Raw genomic sequence first — 22006 nt, forward strand, 5'->3', positions numbered from 1 at the left:
GAGTGTTCAGATAAGTGCCTTAAAGTATACGTTCCTTGAGTTATCCACTAATTCAGAACAGAAATCAAGGCAGGCTGCATTTTTAACTGCTATGTAGAACTCAGGATTCTAGTGAACTTGAGATTGTGTACAAGCTGCAGAAAAATAAACAGCACTATACAATTTTCAGGAACAAGTCAGATAGGCCATGGCTTTTGCTGGCTTGCAGTTCTTTGCTCTATTTGAATTAAATTGGATTTTGACGGAACCCAAAACATTTACCACTTTTCATTAAATCGACCATCATAGTGGTCATTCCATTATGTAGATAATTGAAATTCTGACATTTAAGAACAAAACTCTTTCAGCATTACGAAGTAAATCCATATGCAAAACCTGGAACCAAGAATTTGACAAAGTTCATTAAAATAAATCTCAAACACTAAGAAGATTGTCAACTAATAAGTTTTGGATTTAAACCTAGATACATAAATTCAGAATTATAATTGATGTATCACAAACTTTGCTTTAACTGACACTTCATAAACTGGCACACTTGATAAATGGGCAAAAATATAACAAATACCAGAAGCTTACTGTATTATCACAATGTCTGTGTTGTCACCTGTGTGTGCTCATGACATTGCATTAAATAAAACTTGCCAGCAGAGAGCAAAGTTGCATTAAGTGATTTATATTACAAATAAAGTAGCAGTGTTGTGTATGCCCCCTGCATTTCATTTCTATTATTTGGTATTTTCACATGGATTGAGATACCTCTTGATCAACCAGAATATATCAACCAGCACACTCTTGGTCCGCGTTGGTGCCAGTTAAAAAGTTTCTTGTATTTGGAAATACTATATGATTCACTGAGGCAAAGATTGCTCCAACAATGAAAGTTCCACAGAACTGAAACAAGAATTACTCTGAACTCTGGGGGTTTTAATGACCTCTTTGAAGGTATTTTAACTATGTTGCAACAAAATGACTATATGCATCACGTTATTTACAGTCAGACTGCTTGGCTTCATGCAGATCTCTTCATTTAGCTCTTTTATGGCAGAATATCTATTATATAACTGATTAAACAATAATCAGCCATACATACATATGAATCAACCACACAAGTGTATACTACATAATGAATAGACGCCAGAGTACTGGCTAGAAGCAGTCTCCAGTATTGTTTAGAGTTTCCAAATCACTTGTATAGCTGCATTCAAGGACTGTAGGGCAATATTTCACTAACTCACTGCAAAGCTTCACTTGGTCTTAGACCTTTAGTACTCTTTTCTGGAGACTCAATTTGGTAAAAATACCAATAATTCATTTTAATCTAAGGGTCTACTTCATGGTTGTTCAAGAGGACAAGGTTTACCCAAGGTTCTGTGCAAGGCAGCATTTTGACAGCAAAGCAACAGATAATGTTTGTACAGGGAAGAACTATACTAAAAATTCAATGGTTCAGGTAGAATAGCATGGGTGTTTTGATACTGGACAAGTAATTCACATCAACTTAATCTCACCATGGGAGTTTATGAAATTGAATTCAACACCAATGATTTAAGGAAAAGTTTCACAAATTATTGTACTGTTTCAAGAACTCAGTCGATGAATGTCCTTAAAAAAAAAAAGGACCTTACACTCTTGCCCATCACTGCATTCTCATTTTTTGTACATCTTAAGAATAACAGTTAATTATATCTAATGATACAACCACCAATGAAGGTATTAATCAGTTGTTCTACAGACAGCTCTGAAAAGGTGCAACCTATATTGGACAGGGTAAACCTTGCTGTATAGAAGTGGAAAGTTGTTAAGTGTGGGGTGCTGGAAAAGCACAGCTGGTCAGGCAGCATCCAAGGAGCAGGAGATGCGACATCGCGTGCAAGCCCTTCATCAGGAATGGAAAAGTTGCTCAATTTTTGGAAGGCTAGGTCATGTTTCCAGGTACTAATGGAGCAGTTTCTCTCAAACATGTTCTACTTTCATACCTATTCATATTATTTGAAATAAGCTGCATTTTAAAAGGCAGAATTGGTGAGACTGTGCCTGGTGTACTGTTTGCAGTTTTGGTCCCTTTATTTGAGGAAAGGTATAGTGACATTGGAAGCAGTTCAGAGAAGGTTCATTAGATTGACCCCAGAGCTGAGGGGTTTGAGCGATTGAACAGTTTAGGCCTGTTCTCGAATTTAGAACAGCATGGGGAGATCAAAATTGAGATGACAAAAGGTGTGGATAAGATAAACGTGGAGTGGATGCTTCCTCTTCTGGAGCATTCTAGGTCAAGAGGTCACGGTCTTTGGATAAGGGATAGTAAATTTAAAACAATTGACTACTTCTCCCCAAAAGGGTTGCGAATCAGCAGAACACGCTACCGTAAAGTGTAGTGCATGCTAGGACAGTGAGTAAATTTAAACAAGAGTTGGACAGATTTTTAAATTGGTAATGGATTGTAGTAGTATGGAGAGAAGGTAGGATATGGAGGTGAGGTGCACACCAGTCATGATCAAATTGCAGAACAGACTATGGACTGAATGGCCTAATTCTGCTCCTATATCTTATGAATGTATGAAGGATGAGGAGGGGAGAATGGAAAGTAGTTTTAACATTTTAACTCTGATCAAGTTTGTCAACTGACCAACTCTACAAAGCCCCTACTACAGAGCCTCTAATGCTATAACATTTTTTGCTAGAAAATGCTTAATTTGTACAAAATAATTTCTTACCGTTCCTGCTGTGTCAAGGATTTCAAGCATACACTGTTGGCAGTCTACTTCAACTTGCTGCAAAAACAAAAAACAGTGCACCTTAACCAAACCTGCCCACATACAAATAACCCATTAAGAATATTAACTGTACCCTTTATGCATTCATAATCAAATGCTCAATAATATTTCATTAGCACTTGTAGAAAGATAGAAACAGGAGCAAATCATTCTTGAGACTTCTCAACCAACCAGTTCATTGCTGATTTGCATTAATCCCACTAAATTACCTTGGTTTCTTAATGCTTAGATACTCTTGCCTATTCAACATCTGGTCTCAAAACTTGGAAAATTAAAACTGACACAGCATTAGATCTTTAGGATAGTAGTGTCTTCTGTACAACCTAGGTTGAAGGTTTGCTTGTTGAGCTGGAAGGCTCAGTTTCTGATGTTTTATCACCATACTAGGTACCTAGATGTTGCCTAGTATGGTGATGAAAAGTCTTAAATTGAATCTTCCAGCTCAGTGAGCAAACCTACATCTAGAACCTCAAGCTGAGCTACAAGTCTTAAAACTCTCAGTACAACCCTAGCTGAAACTTGAACAAATCATTTGACGACTATGTCCCACTTTTGAAATGTCCAGAGCAAAAAATAAACCTTTAAGACTCCAATCCTTCTGTCACTTTAAGCCCTTGATCAGACTTTAAAAATTGAAATTTAAGTGATCTGTCTGGACTTAAGAAACAGACTCTTTAGAAAGGAAAAACCCCATCCCGTCTGTATTTACTGCTGCTTAGTGACAGAGCCAGCATGTACAATGGTCAATTGAAGTAATGAATCATGAATTTATGCCATTGACTGGGGGGAAAAAAAAAAAGAGAAGGGGGCACAAATTCAGAAACTGTTCAATGGAAGACCTTTAAGCTATGCAGGAAAATCCTTTGTTTTAATCTGGTTACATTGTGAACGTTCACTTTGCATCTGCACTTTAAATATGAGCCAAAACTAGGTCTTGCCATTTCAAATCTTGAGGTTAACCTTCCAATCATATCTGGCTATGAAATTAGGTGAACCTTGATCTGGTCACATCCAATTCTTATGCAAAAGATCAGAAAACAAATTTGTTTTGCCAGCATTAATGACATTCCCGCTTTCTGAGCACTGAACACTATTTTGAAAAACCTTAGCAATTGTTTGACATACAAGATGAAGTACATTGACCTTTAAAAACAGAACAATGTTCATTTGAGCACCTGGTATCAGTTGTGTACTTCAGTTAATTACACTGTTTGGTAAATGCATAACTTTTGGAAAAGCACCCTCTACTGCAATGACTTTTCATATGCCCCACACTAGCCATCTTGTGGTCTAAATGAGATTGCTAACCGAAACTAAATTACGCAGGAGAGCATCATGCTGTGCAGAAATATCTGGAATAATTCTGCTAAATTTACTGTCAGTTATGTAATTAGAATAGCATGAAATTATACTGCAGTTATTCCAGTTACAATAATAATGTAAAGACATTGAGCTCAGCTGGTTAGATCTATTATTGGTTTAATCAAAATTTATTCAAGCTATTTTCACTTCTGCACAGTAAATCAGAAGTGAAAATAATGTATCCCCCCAAAAGTCCCAGATGACGACCAAATGGGAAGTCTCAAGATAGTCTAATGTGTTTGATTTATTTCAATGCAAATTCATGCCCCGCCTAATTTTGTAAACGTCTATAAAGGATGGGTTAGTAAATTTACAAATGACACTAAGATTGAGGGAGTTGTGGATAGTGCTGAAGGATGTTGCAGGTTACAGTGGGACATAGATAAGCTGCAGAGCTGGGCTGAGGTGGCAAATGGAGCTTACTGTGGAAAAATGTGAAGTGATTCACTTTAGAAGGAACAACAGGAATAAAGAGTACTGGGCTAATGGTAAGATTCTTGGTTGTGAAGACGAGCAGAGAGATCCCTGAAAGTTGCCACTCAGGTTGATAGGGTTGTTAAGAAGGCATACAGCGTGTTAGCTTTTATTGGTAGAGGGATTGAGTTTCAGAGCCACGAGGTCATATTGCAGCTGTACAATAGTCTGGTGCAGCCGCACTTGAGTATTGTACAGTTCTGGTCACCGCATTTAGGAAGAAAGTGGAAGCTTTGGGAAGGGTTCAGAGGAGATTTAATAGGATGTTGCCTGGAATGGAGGGAAGGTCTTTGAGGAAAGACTGAGGGACTGGAGGCTGTTTTCATTAGAGAGAAGAAGGTTGAGAGGTGACTTAAATCAAGACATAAGATAATCAGAGGGTTAAACAGTTTGGAGAGTGAGAGCCTTTTTTCTCAGATGGTGATGGCTAGCACAAGGGGACATAGTTTTAAATTGAGGGGTGATAGATCTAGGACAGATGTCAGAGGTAGTTTCTTTACTCAGTAAGAAGAGTGTGGAATGCCCCATCTACAACAGTAGTAGACTCGCCAACTTTAAGGGTATTTAAATGGTCATTGGATAAACCTATGGATGATAATGGAATAGAGTAGGTTAGATAGGCTTCAGATTGGTTCCACAGATCGGCACAACATTGAGGGCCAAAGGGCCTGCATTGCGCTGCAATGTTCTATGTTCTAAGTTCAGAGAAAAAAAAAGTTTGTTCAGGAAATAAGTTCATGAAAACTCCATTAGTGCCAAACTTCTGATTCTTTTGAAAAGAAAACTGGTACGGCAAAGTTGAATGTTTATAGGAGATCTACAATTCTAATATTCCAACTTTTAAAGTCAGCAGGATCAAAAAAATGTCTGCTGACACATGCCTCACTTGGAAATGCCTGTGTGAGCTGGAATACAATCCCTAAAAGCTTCAATGACCTTGTGGCCCTTCAGTGTGTGAAGCATCAACTAATATAGACATCAGATTTCAGGAGGCTTTTGGCCAAAGTGGAAATCACTGCAAAGGCAGATCCCTCCCCGCTAAATTTAAAGTGTCAGATAACTAAGAAACAGGAACTAAAGTCAAGTCAATCAACTCAAAATAAAGTTGCTGGCCAATTATTAGTACTGCTTCAAGCAGGAAGGTCTGCATTTGGCACTGTTATTACATATAATAGTACAATAAAATTAAATGGAGTCAGAGCATATGCACTCCAGTTCACAAGCAAAAAACACTAAGGTTCAACAAGTCATCGCTTGTTTTGTCTATTTGAAAAATGATAGAAGACATTCAAGCACCATTCTCACTTTCCCAACATTAATTATGGAAACAATGAACACTCTTAACCGCATACAATTGCTAAGGAATTCAAGTATATGGAAAGGAGGATTTGAAGGTTATGTTGAAAAGGGTAGATGTTGGGTGAAAGGTACTTGGACTGGTGCATATACACAACAGCATCAACTAGCTTGCGGAATGGCCTTTTTGTGCCCTGTAAATTGCATTGATTATGTATAATGAGAAGAGAGACTGGAAAGTTATAGGGCAAGTCCATTTGCTCAAATGACACCATAAATGCATTTTAAAAATCATTCAAATCCTATATTTTTCAAGCCTCTGTCCCAGTGGTGTAGCAGAACTTCAGGAAGACAAATTACAGTGCAAATTCAAATCAAACTTAAAATTAGGGAAACAAATTATATTCTGATGTTGGAATGTTATTGCTCAATTGCTCGGAGATAAGGTAATCTCAAATCATACTGAGCTGCTGCTCACCTCATAGCTTGGAACTGAATTTTCACCGAGCACACCCGATCAGAACACACCTTTAAAATGCCACTAAATGGAGGTAGTTCTGACCTGCAGTAGTTCAAGGCAGCATCTCACGGGCGACTAGGGATGGGCAATAGATGTGAGCCCAAATGATGAACACATCACAAGTTAATAAAAAGATCAAATGAATATGTATTGGTTGCAATTTTGAAACTTTTCATTAGTTTCCTTTTTAGTTATAAATTTCATTCAACCCCTTCTGCCTATGCTGCCTCTTGACTGATCATACTGAAAGGGTAATCTTTCAAAGGCAAGAATTTTTCACCCTCAAGTAATTGGCGAGCTGTCAATTTATACAGCTTACACCATCTTTTCAAAACGAAGTTCTAGATCCTGACAACCGTGAAAAAAAATCTAATTTCCCCTCCTAAACTATTTGAATCTTTAGCCTCTAAGTTAATGACCCACTTCCCAGGAGGAATTATTTTTCACTACATGGTCTGTCAAAACCTGGCATTATCATAAAACCCTCCAGTCACCCCACAAGTGTTCTCCAAGGAAAATAATTGAAAACTTTAACTGCTCAACACAAAGCTCTGTCTTCCCTAGTTAAAAACTTGGGAAAATTCCTGATTCCTTTCCAAGGCTTTTACTTCTTTCATGAAGTCTGTTGAGCAGAATTGTCTGCAGTACTCCAGCCAAAGCCCAACTGGAGATGTAGGAGATTTTTAACTCTCAGATTTGCATCCTGCTTCTTCATTCACACGCTTTTTTGAAACCACCTTAAATTTTTGTTATTGTTACGGATCCGCATATGGATATCAAGGTCTTCATCCATCCCCATATTTACCAACTATTTTAACTTAAGCCTTATTTCACAAATATCACTGAAGTTATCAAAGTGCATTAAGCATACGCTTTCATGACGAAAAATCCTTATACATACACAGGATAATTAACATTTTAAAATTTGAAAGTTGGCATCTTAGTGCCAAACACTTTTTGAAAAAAGGGTTACTGACAGGTCACACTTACTGGTGGGTCTAGATTAATAGGAAAGAAAGCCACGACAATGCTGATGGGGTAAAAGAATAAACTAGCATGGAGACTTCTGATTAGGAGATACAGGTTAAAGTTAGGTCATGTTGCCAGGGTTGGAGGATTTGAGCTGTAGGGGGAAAAAAAAAAAAGAGGCTGAACAGGCTGGGGCTGTTTACTCTGGAGTGTTGAAGACAGAGGAGTGACCTTAGAGATTTACAAAATTGAAGGGCAATGATGGGGTAAATAGGCAAAGCTTTTTCCCTGGGGTCAGGGAATCCAGAACTAGAGACGGCATAGGTTTAGTGTGAGAGGGCAAAGATATAAAAGAGACCTACAGGGCAACCTTTTCACACCGGGTGGAATGGGTATGGAATGAACTGCCAGAGAAAATGAAGGCTGGTATAATTGCAACATTTAAAAGGCATTTGGATGGGTATATCAATAGGAAGGGTTGGGAGGGCTATGGGCTGGAGGCTGGTAGGTGGGACTAGATTGGGTTGGGATATCTGGTCCGCATGGACGGGTTGGACCAAAAGGGTCTGTTGCTATGCTGTACATCTGACTCGAATGGGGAATCTCAGTGCACTGTGTCCATTGGCCAAGAGTTGAAAATATTAAAAGCTAAACATTTAACTGCACTAATTTGGGTGCACGCATTTGTGCATCGGGTGCAATTGTTGTCAGAGTTACGTGCAAAGGTGCATTAAAAAACAGAGCATATAAATCAGGATTTTGCACTTGTCACAGGACATTCTGGGGATCATTTGTCTGGAATTAGGAGTGGGCACTTTAAAGCTTACATAAGACACTGCCAGTCAAAAGATCTGTCACAGATCAAGGATTGCCAAAAGAATGCAGTACGGAATAAACATTCAAAGTCATAGCATGGAAACAGCCCCTTTTGCCCAACCCATCCAAGCTGGCCACATTCCCCAAGCTAAACTAATCCATTTGTTTGCATTTGGCCCTTTGCCTTCTAAAGCTTTCCTTTTCATGCACCTATCCAAATGCAACTCTATCTGCACCTACTAGTTTAGAATACTGAATGGCCTGGACAATGTGGATGTTGGGAAAGTCTTTCCATAGGTAGCAGAGACTAGGACCCAAGGGCACAGCCTTAGAGTAAAGAAAAGGCCTTTTAAAACACATATCATTCAGCCAGAGTGATGAATCTACAGAATTCACTGCCACAGAAGGCAGTAGAGGCCAGGTCATTAAGTATACTTAAGATGGAGATAGACCAGTTCTTGATTATAAAAAGGGGATCAAGGGTTAAGGGGAGAAAGCAGCTGAACAGGATTGAGAAACTTAGTCCTGATTGAATTGATGGACTGCATGGTCTAATTCCTGCTCATATGTATGGTCTTCCTCTGGCAGTTCATTACACATACAAACCATCTTCTGAAGAAAAAGTTGCCTTGTAAATCTCTCCGTCACCTTAAACCTATGCTCTCTAATATTGAGCTGCCCTGCCCTAGAAAAAAAAACATCTATGCGCCACAAGCCTCCACAATGCCACCCCTCATGCTCCAGTGAGGAAGGTCCCAACCTATTTAGTTTCTCCATACAACTCAAACCCTCCAGTTCTAGCGATATCCTTGTAAATCTTCTCTACACATACTAATTTAATATCCTTCCTATAGCAGGGTGACCAGAAGTGCATGATTTTTCAAGAGTGACCTCACCAACATCTTGCACTTTCATCAACTTGGGGGGGGGGGGGGCTGGTGAGGAGAGGGTGAGGGAAGGAGAACACTTAGCATCAGGCAGCTGTCAACAATGGAGTATCAGTTAATAGTCAGACTGGAAAGTTATGGGATAGAACGGATCCATTGGAATTAGTTTTACAGCCACAGGGATTTGTACATCTATTAAAAAGGTGAAACTGACCAGGCTAAAACCTAAAGGGTACCAAGGGACCAAGTTCAGATAAACAATTAAGACCTCAGATACAACAAACCTGTTGAACCTGTGTATTACACTGAAATATTTAAATCTTCACTGTCCAATAAATATTAGTTTGCAGGCCAAAAATCACTGATTAGCAAAAAGAATACTGCTACTTTTCCAAGAATTTTCTTAATTTTGGTCTCCTATTAATCCAAATCCCTACAGTAGCTTAGTTTTTCCTTTAGTCCAAAGTTTATCAACTTCACACTATTCTAAATTGAACCCCATCAGCACATTTCATCTGAAGCCTTAAACTTGGTAGTAGATGCTGATATTAAGAGTAAACTTAAAAGCTTTCGATGTTGTTCTGCACTATACTCAAGTCTGTGATCAAAAGGTCACAGAGCAAACAACAGAGGAAAGATCAGCTATTATCTATCAAATGGAGGGACAGACTTGCATGGTTGAATACAGTACCAATCCCCTTGTTCATGACAATCAGCTTTTTATATAGATACAGTCATGGATGTGGTTAACTGGTTCAATAAAATTGCTCTGCATTTGTTACAATCATTATTGTGGGCATTATATTTTGGAGTGCAACTAAGTTTCATTTGTTTTTCTGAAGCAAAATGGAACTGATAAGAATGGGCAGTGGAAACAATCCTAATCTACACAGCAAACTTTAGATTACTCCCATTTTGAAGCAGGAAAACTGGAGCAGCAAGAAGAATATTCCAGATTAGAGGTTACCACAACTTTTAACGGATACTTCAACAAAAATTCTAACAAAAGCAAAATAACAGATTCTGCTATTAAAACAGAAAATGCTGAAAATACTAAATCCTATTGAAATTGTGTTACATCTCAATGTTCTCCAATTCCAAAGAAACAGTGACCTGAAACAAACTGGTATCTCTCCACATAAGCTGCCTGCCTCACTGATTTTCTTTAGCAGAGTGTTTTTAATGCAAGTCTGCAGCAGGTTTAAATGTGCACTTACTGCAGATGGATTGTAAAAGGGAAATGGAATCAACGTTTCGAGCATTCTTGAAGAGGAGCTTATGTTCAAAATAGACTCCCCTGCTCCTTGAATGGTGCCTGACCAGCTGCACTTTTCCTGCGCTACACTGACTCAAAAAAATTGCCTAGATTTAAACTTAATTGAAATTAGCATCACTTCAGGAAGAGAATTCCAAATTCCATTACTTTGTACGATAGAAGTGCTTCTTAACATTTCTCTTGAATGACCTGGCCCTAATTTTTAGACTATGCCTTCAAATCTTCAACTAGTGGAAAGAGTATTTACCTAGTCTTTCCTTATTAATACCCTGAAGATCTTGGTTAGATCTACTCTCAACCTTTTAAGTTTTACAAAAAAGGCCTCATTTATCTACTAACAACTCATACTTCAAGGAATAACTGTAGCATCTGAGTAAATGTGTTGAACCCCTTCCAGGGCCAAAACACCTTTCCTAAAGTTTGGTGCCCAGATGTCCTCTTGGAACTCTGAGCACAGTCTAACCATGTTTTGCATAGTTGCACCATAACATTTTCATTCCTATACTTCAGTCCTATAGATAGGAAGGCCAGCATACCACTGGCCTTTGACTGTTTTCTACACTCACTAGCTGGATTAAGGAGCTATGCACCTGAAGCCCCAAATCTCATTTAAATGCAGTGATGTCCACTTTGTACCTTCTAAAAATGTACCTTGATCTATCCTTTGTCTGAAATCGAAAACCCTACGCTTGCTTACATTAAAATCCACCTGCTACAGCTTTGCCCATTCAACTAAAATATCCTGCTGCAACTTTATGCTGTTGTGAACACTAAAATGCTGCCCAGTTGTATCAAATTTGGATATTTGATTTTTAACACCATTATCCAAGTTTTTAGTGAACATTGAATACCTGAGACCCTGAGATTCCTGTGCGATACCAATAGTCATGCCCTGTTGATGGAAACACTAACCCATTAAATCCAAAAGTTTTTTTGCCACTCAATATCCTGTCAGTAATTTGCCTTCATTCCAGTGGGCTTCCACCTTAGGTGAGGGACAGTGTATGGGACTTTATAAGAAAGCCTTCTCAAAGTCCACATAGACAACATTCAAATTACCTCTGCCCACTACCTTTGTCACCTCTTTTAAAAAAAAGGTTTATCAGGCATGAATTCATGCTGACTCTCCCTGAACAGCAAATTGAGATGATCAGTTATTCTATCCTCGATTATAGACTTCAACAATTTCCTTATCAGATGTCTAATGTCATCATTTCCATCCTTAAAGATGGAGTGACATGAGCAAATTTCCAATCTAGGAGGTACAGCTCCTGAATCCAGGAAACTCAAGATTATGGTGAGGGCATTAGCAATGTACTTTCTTCCTTCTACTCATGGATGGGAAAGCAGATCCTGATGATTTGTCACTTTGGTTCCATTAATTTCCCCACAACTGATTATTTACTTTAGCTAAAATTTTATTTAGACTGCATCTCTGATCATTATTTCTTTCGGCCTTCCAGCAAACTAGCTTCCTTTTCTGCTGTTAATATGGAAGCAAAATCATTCAGCATGTCAGCCTTTTCCATTAACAATATCCCCCCTACTCAGCCTTCAGAGAGACAATAGTACTCCTAAACCAGCCCCATTCACTTTATACAGGTAATAAAACCTTATTGTTTTATGTCCCTTTCAGGTTTCCTTTGCAATCCTTTTCAGCCACTCGAGCTCATGTTATTTTTACCTCCTTCCATGTCCATACTTGTCTTTTTAAAAAAAAGGGTGCAGTTTTTCCTTCTCATGGATAAAAGCAGCTTCTGTATATCAAACATCTGAACACTGTTCAATCTTTCCCCTCTCATTTTACCTATTAGCATCCCATCAAACTCTATCCTAAATTTAAAATTTCTAGATGTTTGCTCATCTCTTGCAAATGCTACATAAAACTCAATGTTATGATCACCATTTGCCAAACACTTACAACCAAGAGGGTCACTAATTAAAATTAGACTCATTCCTAGATCCAATGTTTATTGTCCCCTTGTCACATCCAATACATTGCCATAAACTATCCTGCACATGAGAAATTCACAACCTTTCTAGCAAGTGTTTGTCGGTCTCTCCCAGCCTAAGTTAAAATTAAAACCCCCATTAATACTAAAATCGACCTTTGCTATAGTTGCTTAATTTTAGCATTTCTACAGTCTAGCACTTGTGAGCTGCTACCAAGTGGTCTATAAACCTATTGTAGTTTTAGTTTCTTTAAGGCTTCTCCTCAAAAAAGGTCTTGACTGGGTGATTCCTCTCATTACATCCTCCTTCACCAGTGAACTGATTCTGTTTCTAGTCAGTAATGCTATTCCATCCCTTTATCATTTTCTCTTCTGTAAACCTTAACCTGGTAGGTGTAGTTTCCAATCCTGACCATTTTGCAGCCATGTCTCCATAATGGCTACTATAGCCATTTCTAAATTGAAACTGTACCTGCAACTTAGTTTGCTCCTTAAATTTTGTGCATTTGTATGAAAACAAATTTTGGCAGTACATGCTTTCTTTCAGCACATTTCTCCCTCTTACTACAGACATTTTTATATCCCTGCCTTGTTCATTCTAGGAATCTCATCTTCTCTTCATGCTGACTTGTGCTCTGGTTCCCACTCCCCTGCCATATTAGTTTAAACCCTCCTGAGCAACTCAAAGCCTTGAGACATATTGGTCACCATGGAAAGGTCAAGAACATGTACTATCCTTTGCTTTTCTCTCCTATACCACTATGCGCACACATTTAGTCTCACCTTTCTGTAGGAGTCTTCTATTGTTGGATCATACTTTTCAACAAATATCCCCTGGACAAACTGTACAGTCTGAAAAGGAAAGAAAACATGTCAGTAAAGGCCTATTGAAATAAACTATATTACACTAGTTCTGGCATTTGTTCCATCTCACATGCTCCCCCTCAGGGGAGAGGTGACAACTGCTTTATGTAGTATGGGCGGTTTAATTGATTAACAATCTAATCCAAGTTTGCTCTTAAACATGGACCAGCGGCTCAGCAAGGCAGACATTTAAATATCAGATGGACAGTTGTATCGTACTGTGTCCAAGGGTGAAGCAGAAAGTGGCAGCATAGATTTAAAAGTTGGTTGGGTAACAGCGAAAAACCACGTAGCACGAGTTTTTTTTAAAAAACAAGATGATTTCATGAGGGGTCCGCAGTAGCCAATACCAAGACCACTGCTTTTCATGCCATTTATAACAGATTCAGGTATGTTTGGTACAATTTCAAGATTCAAAGAATACAAAACTTGCAAGTATGGCGTATATAGACAGATTTCAAGACAACTTGGTGGAATCATTTCACTAGCAAAGTAGTTTAATGGAGAGAAGTGTGACAATATGCTTTGCACTGGAGACACAAAAGGAGATTTCTCAGGATGTTGCCTGAGCGAGGGAGGTTCAATTATGAAGAGCGATTGGACAGTCTGGCATTGTTTCCTTGGAGAAAAATGAGGGCAGCACATGATTGCAATGTATGAAATTATGAAGGGTATAGATAGGGTAGATGAGAAGGAACTTCCTCTTGAAGAATGAGACAATGGCATAGATTTAGAGGTAAGAGGCTAAAGGGGATGAAAGGAAACTTTTCTTCACCAAGACAGTAGTCAAATTCTGGACCTCAACATAAAGACTGGCAGAGGCAGAAACTACCATTTTAGTATTTAAATGTATACTTGTGATGTCAAAACAAAGACCAAAAAGCACCAATTGTTGGAAAACGGGATTTGAACAGAGGAGGAGTGCTTGAATTTGACTGAAGCAGAATCAGTGGGGTGAAGGGCTTTTTTCTACGCTGCAGACTTCTGCAATTCTACAGGTCAAGAAACATGAAAGTCCAATGTGAAAAAGATGAATGGTGAAAGAATCAACTTGACACAAGGAACAAAGCAGCATTTAGAATGCACCACCTTAACAGTATGATGTAGGAAGATTATGCTTCAGTACCAGATATACAACTGAACAGAAAAAGACAGGAAGGTTAGTCGAGTAGTTTTTACAGAGAACTGTCCCATCATACCCATCCAGTCTATGCTGTAACCATTTTATATTCTGTACTGTGCCTTTTTTCTAGGTCACTGTAGAGTTGCCCCATTTCCTGCAGCAATAAAGTCCTGCACATGTGACAAAACCAGCACACACAAACTAAGCAACTAAATATGCAGAAATTAGACCTTACAGTGTCAAGACTGCTTGCAGTTTCAATACCTCCGCACAATGCAAATAGAATTATTGCAAATAGGTAAAACAGTGCATTCACTCGATCAGGAAATGCTTCAGAATTCAATGTTGAATGCATTTAAAAAAGGGGGCCAGAGACATTCTTTTCTTTTCTTTTCCTCTCCTCTCCTCTCCTCTCCCTCCCCCTCCGTATATGGCCTTTTGACGCAAGAGAAGAGCCAATAGGGTCAGAATGGTCAAGCCAACCAAGGATATGCAATACAGTTTTAGTGAATTGTAAGACATCAAATACTGGAAACATTTAGTTCACTTCCATTTCATCAGCAGCACTAGAGATAAACAAGCTAGTCACAATATTTAGAGTGCAGCTGTCAACAAATGCAAAATCTTTCTTGTTCAATTTGGTGCTCAAGATATAAAATGTTAAAACAATGCACATCAGGCACTGAGACTGTTAGGCAAATTGAGCTGATCTTTAAAGGCGTGATTCACACTTTCAAGAAAAGACTGTTGACACCTAGAAGCTGATACCCGACCAGCTGTTGACGCAAACAGTAGAAAACTGAACACAACTACCAGCCACTGCATAGATGCTCTCAGCAACCTAATCTACAATAACATTCTAAGTGGAGGAGTGCAAGGGGAAATGCATGTGGGAGGAGGGAAGCGAGGGTGCCCATAACCAGGGAACCAAAATTAAAAAAAACACCTACAGTATGAAAGCAGGCTATTGAGTCCATACATTCTCTCCAAAGATCATCCCACCCAGACCAAACTCCTACCATAGCTCCCTAACTCCACATCTCTCCATGGCTAGTTCATTTAACTGGCACATCTTTGGGCTGTGGAAGGAAATCAAAACCACAGAGGAAATGGCAGTCTGTTATTTCAATCAAATGAAAAAAAAACTTATTTCAGGGTAACTATTGAGGTATAGGCCTAAATGCTTAAAACAGCAAGCTATACAGTCATACCTCAAGTGCAGTTTAAAATTTGTTTTTCTTAATTTAAATAACACATAGCTCATTAACCCAACAAGTAATTACACTTAAGAATTAACCAACTCACATTTATGGAGCATTTTATTAAATTATTCAAAGCACTTTACATTGAGTAATTCAAAAATTTAATCCATTCAAAAAAAGGAAATAGCAACAAACAACTGTTATACAAAGATCAACAAACAGCAGTTAGATAAATGGTCAATCCACTCTGCTTTGCTTAAAAGGGCATCGATACAACTCCTTTCTCCAATAAGATTCATCCCAAGACAAAAAAAAATATAAAACTTCTACAAGGCTGCTGATGCAAACTCTGAACTGTTCATGTGCAAGAAGAACATCAAAATTCAAGTTAGTCGCAATAGCTCTTTGAAGTCACTTGCTATGTAAGAATATTGCCTTATGAATGCATCGTTCCAGTTGAGGCATATTAAAAGACATTAACATTAGTTACAAAACTATTAAATCAGTATATTTGTCAAGATCGACAGCGCAGAAATTTGATTTGGGACTTGGTACAAACAAGTGATATTGGATTAGCTCCCAACATTTAAAAATCAACCTGCTCAAATACATTATGACACCTCTGGAGAAGGTGCATTTGAAGCTGGGCCTCACCTGCCCTTCTATTCACTAATTAACTGCAGTGGAGCAGAATTAAGTTTCATATAATTGGCAGCCAAAACAATGCCACTGTCTAAGACCAATTGTGGTGTAACCATTCCTCTGAACAATAGGCCTAGATTCAAATCTCACCTGCTCGAAAGCAGTCAGAACACAATCTAAAAGACAGATTTGAAAAACTAATTTTCATATTATAAGAGATGCTATATAAATTGCACTTAATGTCAAAAGAGCACAAGACTCTTCATTGAAGCGTTAAAATTTGTCAAATGGTTTTTTAGAAATGGTAAAAGCCTTCGTCAAACACATTAAGGGAGGGTAAAAATGGTGGACATTCTAGAAACCACATCTAGCAAAGTTCAAATTGGTGTATCAATCTCAGCTAGTTATACAGATGAAGAGGACAGCGTTTGAAACAATAAACAAAAATTGCTGGAAAAACTCAGGTCTGAGGAGAGAGGGAAATAAAGTTAATGTTGAGTCCAGAATGACAACTCAGAACTCCGCTGAAAAAACTAGGAGCCAGTCCTGAAAGGTTACACCAGAAATGTCAACTTCACCTCCTGATGCTACCTGGCTTGCTGTGTTCTTTCAGCTACTGCTGATCTACCTTGGATTTCAGCATCTGCAGCTTTTTGTCTCTAAAAGAGGAGCCAATGTCAGTCAGCAAGCACATGGTAAATGGCACTTTATTCAAGATACAGGCAGCAAAATTTTGATTTCTTAGTGTTGAGAAAGTGAAAAGTGGGAGTTAACAAAAATCATGGGATGACAGTTTCAGCAGAGCAGATATGGGAAGAGACAAGATATGTTAAATTGTGAGATCTTAGGTGATGGAGAAGGCAGAGGTACCACTCAGGACCTTGGATCACAACCACTGATTTGAAGTTGGTGAATAAAACCCAGTTTTTGTTCAAAGTAATGTCGTCTAACCAACCAAAAATGTTACAGCTTTCCCAATTCTTCCACATATATGGGCTGGAGTAAAGTGCAACCGAAAATGGAAGAACTGGACTACTGCAATGTTTTTAAATTGGTGCTTACCAGTGCAGACTTCCCCACACCTCCTGAACCAAGGACGACCAGTTTGTATTCGCGCATCCTGTGACGTTCTTGAATGGCGTCACTATCTGCAAGTGAAAAAAGTACAGCCTATTTAGAAACAAAAACGTTGCAATTTATAAAAATATTTCACTCGTGGAAATCATCCATCCTTGCCAACTTTACAAAAATTGCATATGCAACCTCAGGATTTATTTTGATCTCTAGCTAACCCCATAAGAGTCATTGTTTTGTTTTTAAAAAAATCTGCTCACTAATTTCAATACACAACAATCAAAAATTACATTCCACATCTTTAAGAAAAAGAATTGCCTACAGAGACAATGCAGCCTTCTACCAGAAGTTATATTTGCGTCTTCATATGGGAGATTACAGATACTGCTACAGTGTCTAGCAGAACAGCAGGCTAGATAAAATGGAGGCCATTGCAACAAACTACCAAGACATCAATAGATGAGACACTGGAGTGATGACAGGCTACTTCTGAACACAAATCAGAACATCGATGTCACTTACTAGATTGCTGAATCAGCCATGCTCATACCACATTTAATATTCAGCACTGCTGCAAAATGACTAGCCATCTTTAACAGAAGACTGCTTGCGAAGTTAACTCAAGTGCATTTTACTGAAATGAAAATCAGGTCAGAGTGTGAAAATTAAGTTGAAGAATTCACCCAAAATAGTTAAATCTCTCTGCAAAAAAAAACCTACAAGACTTAAATATTTCATACCCTACAACCAGATGACTATTTGTACCTGGCAGTGTCAAATCACAACAGCTCACGTTAATTTTTATGCTTAAATTCTACATCACAACTGGGATGCATGGTCAGTAAAAAGAATAGAAAGACAATTGTTCAGACACCCCAGAGCAGCATTTTGTGCATTACATGCTATACTGGAGCAACTATCTCAGTAGAACCTACTTCCTGTCACCTGACAGCACACGGATCATATGCTGTTTAAAAACCTTTCCTAACCTAATCTGATGGAGTTCACATCAATAGCTGATACCAGAGTATAAAAACAAAAGTGCTCTTCACAGTTGCTCAGAAGAAGAATAATTTAAAGCCTTTTAATGGGGAGGATTTAAGTCCTGAGTCCACACATTGGTGACAATAATCAGAAATACTTAATCCAACACACTAGAAGGAAGATTTAGAAAAATGTGCTGTGAGAAAGGAGGGACGCAGAACCAAGAGTAACTTTCAAGAGAACAGTATAAACACAAGGAAATATTTGCAGGGTTTGAAAAAAAAAACTGTCTACTTAGATACCTCTTTCAAAAAGTGCCAAATGGCCTCTTCCCCAGCTATATAATTCTGCTCTAATGTCATTTAGTATTCAGCCAGTCAACTCAAACATCATCTACTACCAGTGATTGATTAGCAATCCTTAGTGGTGCACTACAGAAAATACTCTAGAAAGCTCTAGCTGGAAGAATAAAATTATACATGCTTTTGTCAAATGTTAACCTTCAAAAATGGAAGTGGCAAAGACATCAGACACACCCATTTTACTGTAGTACAATTCTAATGAAACACCAAGGGGATGTTTAAATCAGTAAAAGTGAGAACATGTTGCTCTGTTACAGAAAGCAATTAAAGTAGGTCATTTCTCAAACATGTCCTATTTATAAAATGGAGGCTTCATCATACTAAAATTTACTGTCTCAATAGTCATCTGCACTCAGTATCAACTTGCTTGTGAGGCAAATCATTTCGCAAAGTTCAGAGGTGAAACAACCTCCAGGAAAGATCCTTGAAAATAGCAAACCATTGCCAGCAAAGTAGATACTCATGCGAGAACAATATGCCCAACATAAGACATTGATGGCAAAACTTGCATTGGAATCCCTTTGTGTTGCTATTGCTATGAGAATCTTTAAATCTGAAGCCACATATGTAAACAGATGCTCTCAAGTAGATCTACTTGCATTCCAGATGGTGTAAATATCTGGTTCTTGGTATTCTGCACATTAAGTAATGAACTTTTATTTCAACAAAATGACATTTCATAGAATTTATTTTCACATTATCAAAATCATACTCAGAACGAATAAAATTTGGTGTCAACCCATATAAATGTGCTGCACCACAGGTTTTCCAGTAGCAATCTTCATAGACCATGGCAATTAAAACACCTCTGCTTATACAAATTCTTCACAATTAGAATTTCAAATGCAAATGAGCGATTAGTTTTAGGTTTGCTAAACAGATGGACATTGAAATTGGAGGCAAGTCAAAGTCAAAAGACTTTGAAAAACTTCCTTCAATTCTAGTGAATCTTGAGGAGAGCTGATCTCATTAAAAATCTTGAATGCCTCTTCCATTTTATTGCTGTATAATCCCCCCACAAAAGAATGTCTTTCCACACCCCTCAGCTTCTTGAATACTCAAGTCAATTTGAAAATGGCTTCCTCCACCCAGCCCAAATCATTAAGTGTGGCACGATGGCTCCGTGGTTAGTACTGCTGCCTCACTGCATCAGGGACCCAGGTTCAATTCCAGCCTCGGGTGACTGTGTGGAGTTCGAACATTCTCCCCATGTCTATGTGGGTTTCCTCCGGGTGCTCCAGTTTCCTCCCACAGTCCAAACTATGTGCAGGTCAGGTGAATTGGCTATACTAAATTGCCCATAGCGTTGTGCATTAGTCAGGATTAAACATAGGATAGGGGAAAGGGTGTGAATGGGTTACTTTTTGGAGGGTCAGTGTGAACTTGTTGGGCTGAAGGGCCTGTTTCCATACTGTGGGGAATCTAATCATTAAAGCCTTCACCTCCACTATATCCATATGACCTGTATTCCTGAATCAACACACCTACAACCCCCTAGCATCATGTTTGCTGATACAAGTTGTGCCCATTGCTGACTGACCTTTTCAAAAAGCCCACTTGAGACTTCCTCCTCTTCCCAACTATAACTGCATCAACGTCCTCATTTTCATCAAGGTCCATGGCCACTTTCACAGCATTCTACATGCCTCTTTTATCACTATTTGTTCAACTCTATTCTAGCCCTCACCCAAATCTACAGCGTGAAAGACCACACTGGTCAAAATAAGATTGCTCATAGTCCCTCTTCACCTTGCTGGACATGTCCACTGCTGTAGTTAACCATGCTTGAATCACTTCTTTTGACCCATATTTGTACTGACTTCAGTTGGTTTTGGTTTTCAGGTTAGTTGGACTACAGCATTTTGGTCAAGTTCTTTGGCCGGGGGGGGGGGGGGGGGGGGGATGTGTAAGAGGCAAACTAGGGGAGAGCCAAGTCTGTAAAGTTCCGAGACATCTAGCCTGGATAGGATGGTCCTATTATTCTATGTTGAGGAATTCATAACCAGGGATTATTATTTTAGCTTAAGTGGTAACAGGTTTGGAGGGAATTTGAGGAAATCTTTTCACCCAAAAGGGCAGTAGGTTTCTAGAACTCAATGATAGGTGTATATACAAAACATTTCAGACATACCTGGATACAAACTTGAAGTGCCAAAAACTAAAAGGCTAAGGCAAATGAACCAGAAGTGATATTAGGCTGGATAGTTCATCACTTCGTATAGACAATAGGATGTATGTTCTGGGCTATAAAACTTTTGACAGTGGTTCACCAATATAGTGATTTCATCTAAATCCCTAAAAAGGGATCATTTTTGGTTTGCTACAAAATATTTGCAGAAAATGTGTTTTTTCCTTAAAAACATGAATACGGTGGCAGCACAATAGCAAATCGCAATACGGTTTTCCCAATTGGGGCGAGTGCTAGTCCTTTCTGGAATCTGCAACAAAATTAGTTTGCTATTTAAACTTCTGCTTCACAAGTATATAAAACATGCAATAACAAAAAAAAAAAAATCTTGTTTAGGTCTATCATTTAAAATTCAACCAAATCAGTATTTGGTTTCTAGGGCAGTGCTTTAAGCTATTTGCACATCAAATCTGGAGCCGAAAATTAACCAATTTCAGTTATTTTTAATTAAAAAGTTAGTTTAAGATCAGAAAATCCAAGGGGGAAAATGATCTTTCGTGTATTTTGTTGATTTACTGCTAAGCATGCAGCTCAAAACTTGAAATCTGAAAGTAGGCAGTGGTCCAGGTGATAATTGCACAAGTCATAATAAAATAAATCAAGGAACATGAAGTCAAATAAAAAAAAAGCAGATGCAATGTCACAAATAAATACCAACTGCAAATCCTGGTTGTACTGCTTCGCCAACAGAAAATTGCAAATATTGCCAATTAGTTGGAGTAGATCGTGAATTTTCTGTTGAAAGGTCACAAATGTAGGAGAGAAAGGAGGGAGGTAAAGCGAGGAAGAATCACACATTAAATTTGTAATAAATGGTCTTCAAATCCACAGCTCATGGAAACATTTTAAAGATGTCGAAACTAGTTAAGCTTTCACTGCAGCATTTGGATTCTATCCTGTTCTGTTATTGCAATTCCCCTCTCTGCACTGCATTGCAGAATACTCCGTTCCGCTTCTGGCCATTTCCTCCCATACTGCAGACAATTTTTTTTGGTCCCCAAAAAAATGCCTTTTTATGGAAGTGCATCTCCTGACTCAATTTCAGGCAGCTAAGAATCCTCCACAGGGAGTAAGCAAAAATTTGTGTTTGAAAGCCACTGGAAAAACAATTCAGCTGATGTAGTTAGGAGTAAACACTGAATTGCGTGTTTACATTTTAAAAGCTGAATCTTGGCTAACCCGATGAACAGATCTGCTCAAAGGCAGAATGACATTACTCACCAATTATCTTTTGTAGAACTGCC

General features: G+C 38.5%; 1 protein-coding gene across 2 annotated transcripts in view; it reads right to left on the bottom strand.

Annotated features, from left to right (window-relative positions):
* rap1aa (RAP1A, member of RAS oncogene family a) overlaps nt 1-22006 on the bottom strand; it is a 140999-nt gene that overhangs the window by 41187 nt on the left and 77806 nt on the right. For both annotated transcript variants that reach the window (XM_072563892.1, XM_072563893.1), the window contains 3 exons: nt 17217-17302; nt 13107-13175; nt 2712-2768 (listed from right to left, as the gene is read on the bottom strand). In XM_072563892.1, the coding sequence (XP_072419993.1) occupies nt 2712-2768; nt 13107-13175; nt 17217-17273 (183 nt within the window). In that variant the 5' untranslated portion in view covers nt 17274-17302. The remainder of the gene's footprint in view (nt 1-2711; nt 2769-13106; nt 13176-17216; nt 17303-22006) is intronic.

The sequence above is a fragment of the Chiloscyllium punctatum genome, chromosome 45, assembly GCF_047496795.1.
Source record: "Chiloscyllium punctatum isolate Juve2018m chromosome 45, sChiPun1.3, whole genome shotgun sequence".
Taxonomy (NCBI): domain Eukaryota; kingdom Metazoa; phylum Chordata; class Chondrichthyes; order Orectolobiformes; family Hemiscylliidae; genus Chiloscyllium; species Chiloscyllium punctatum.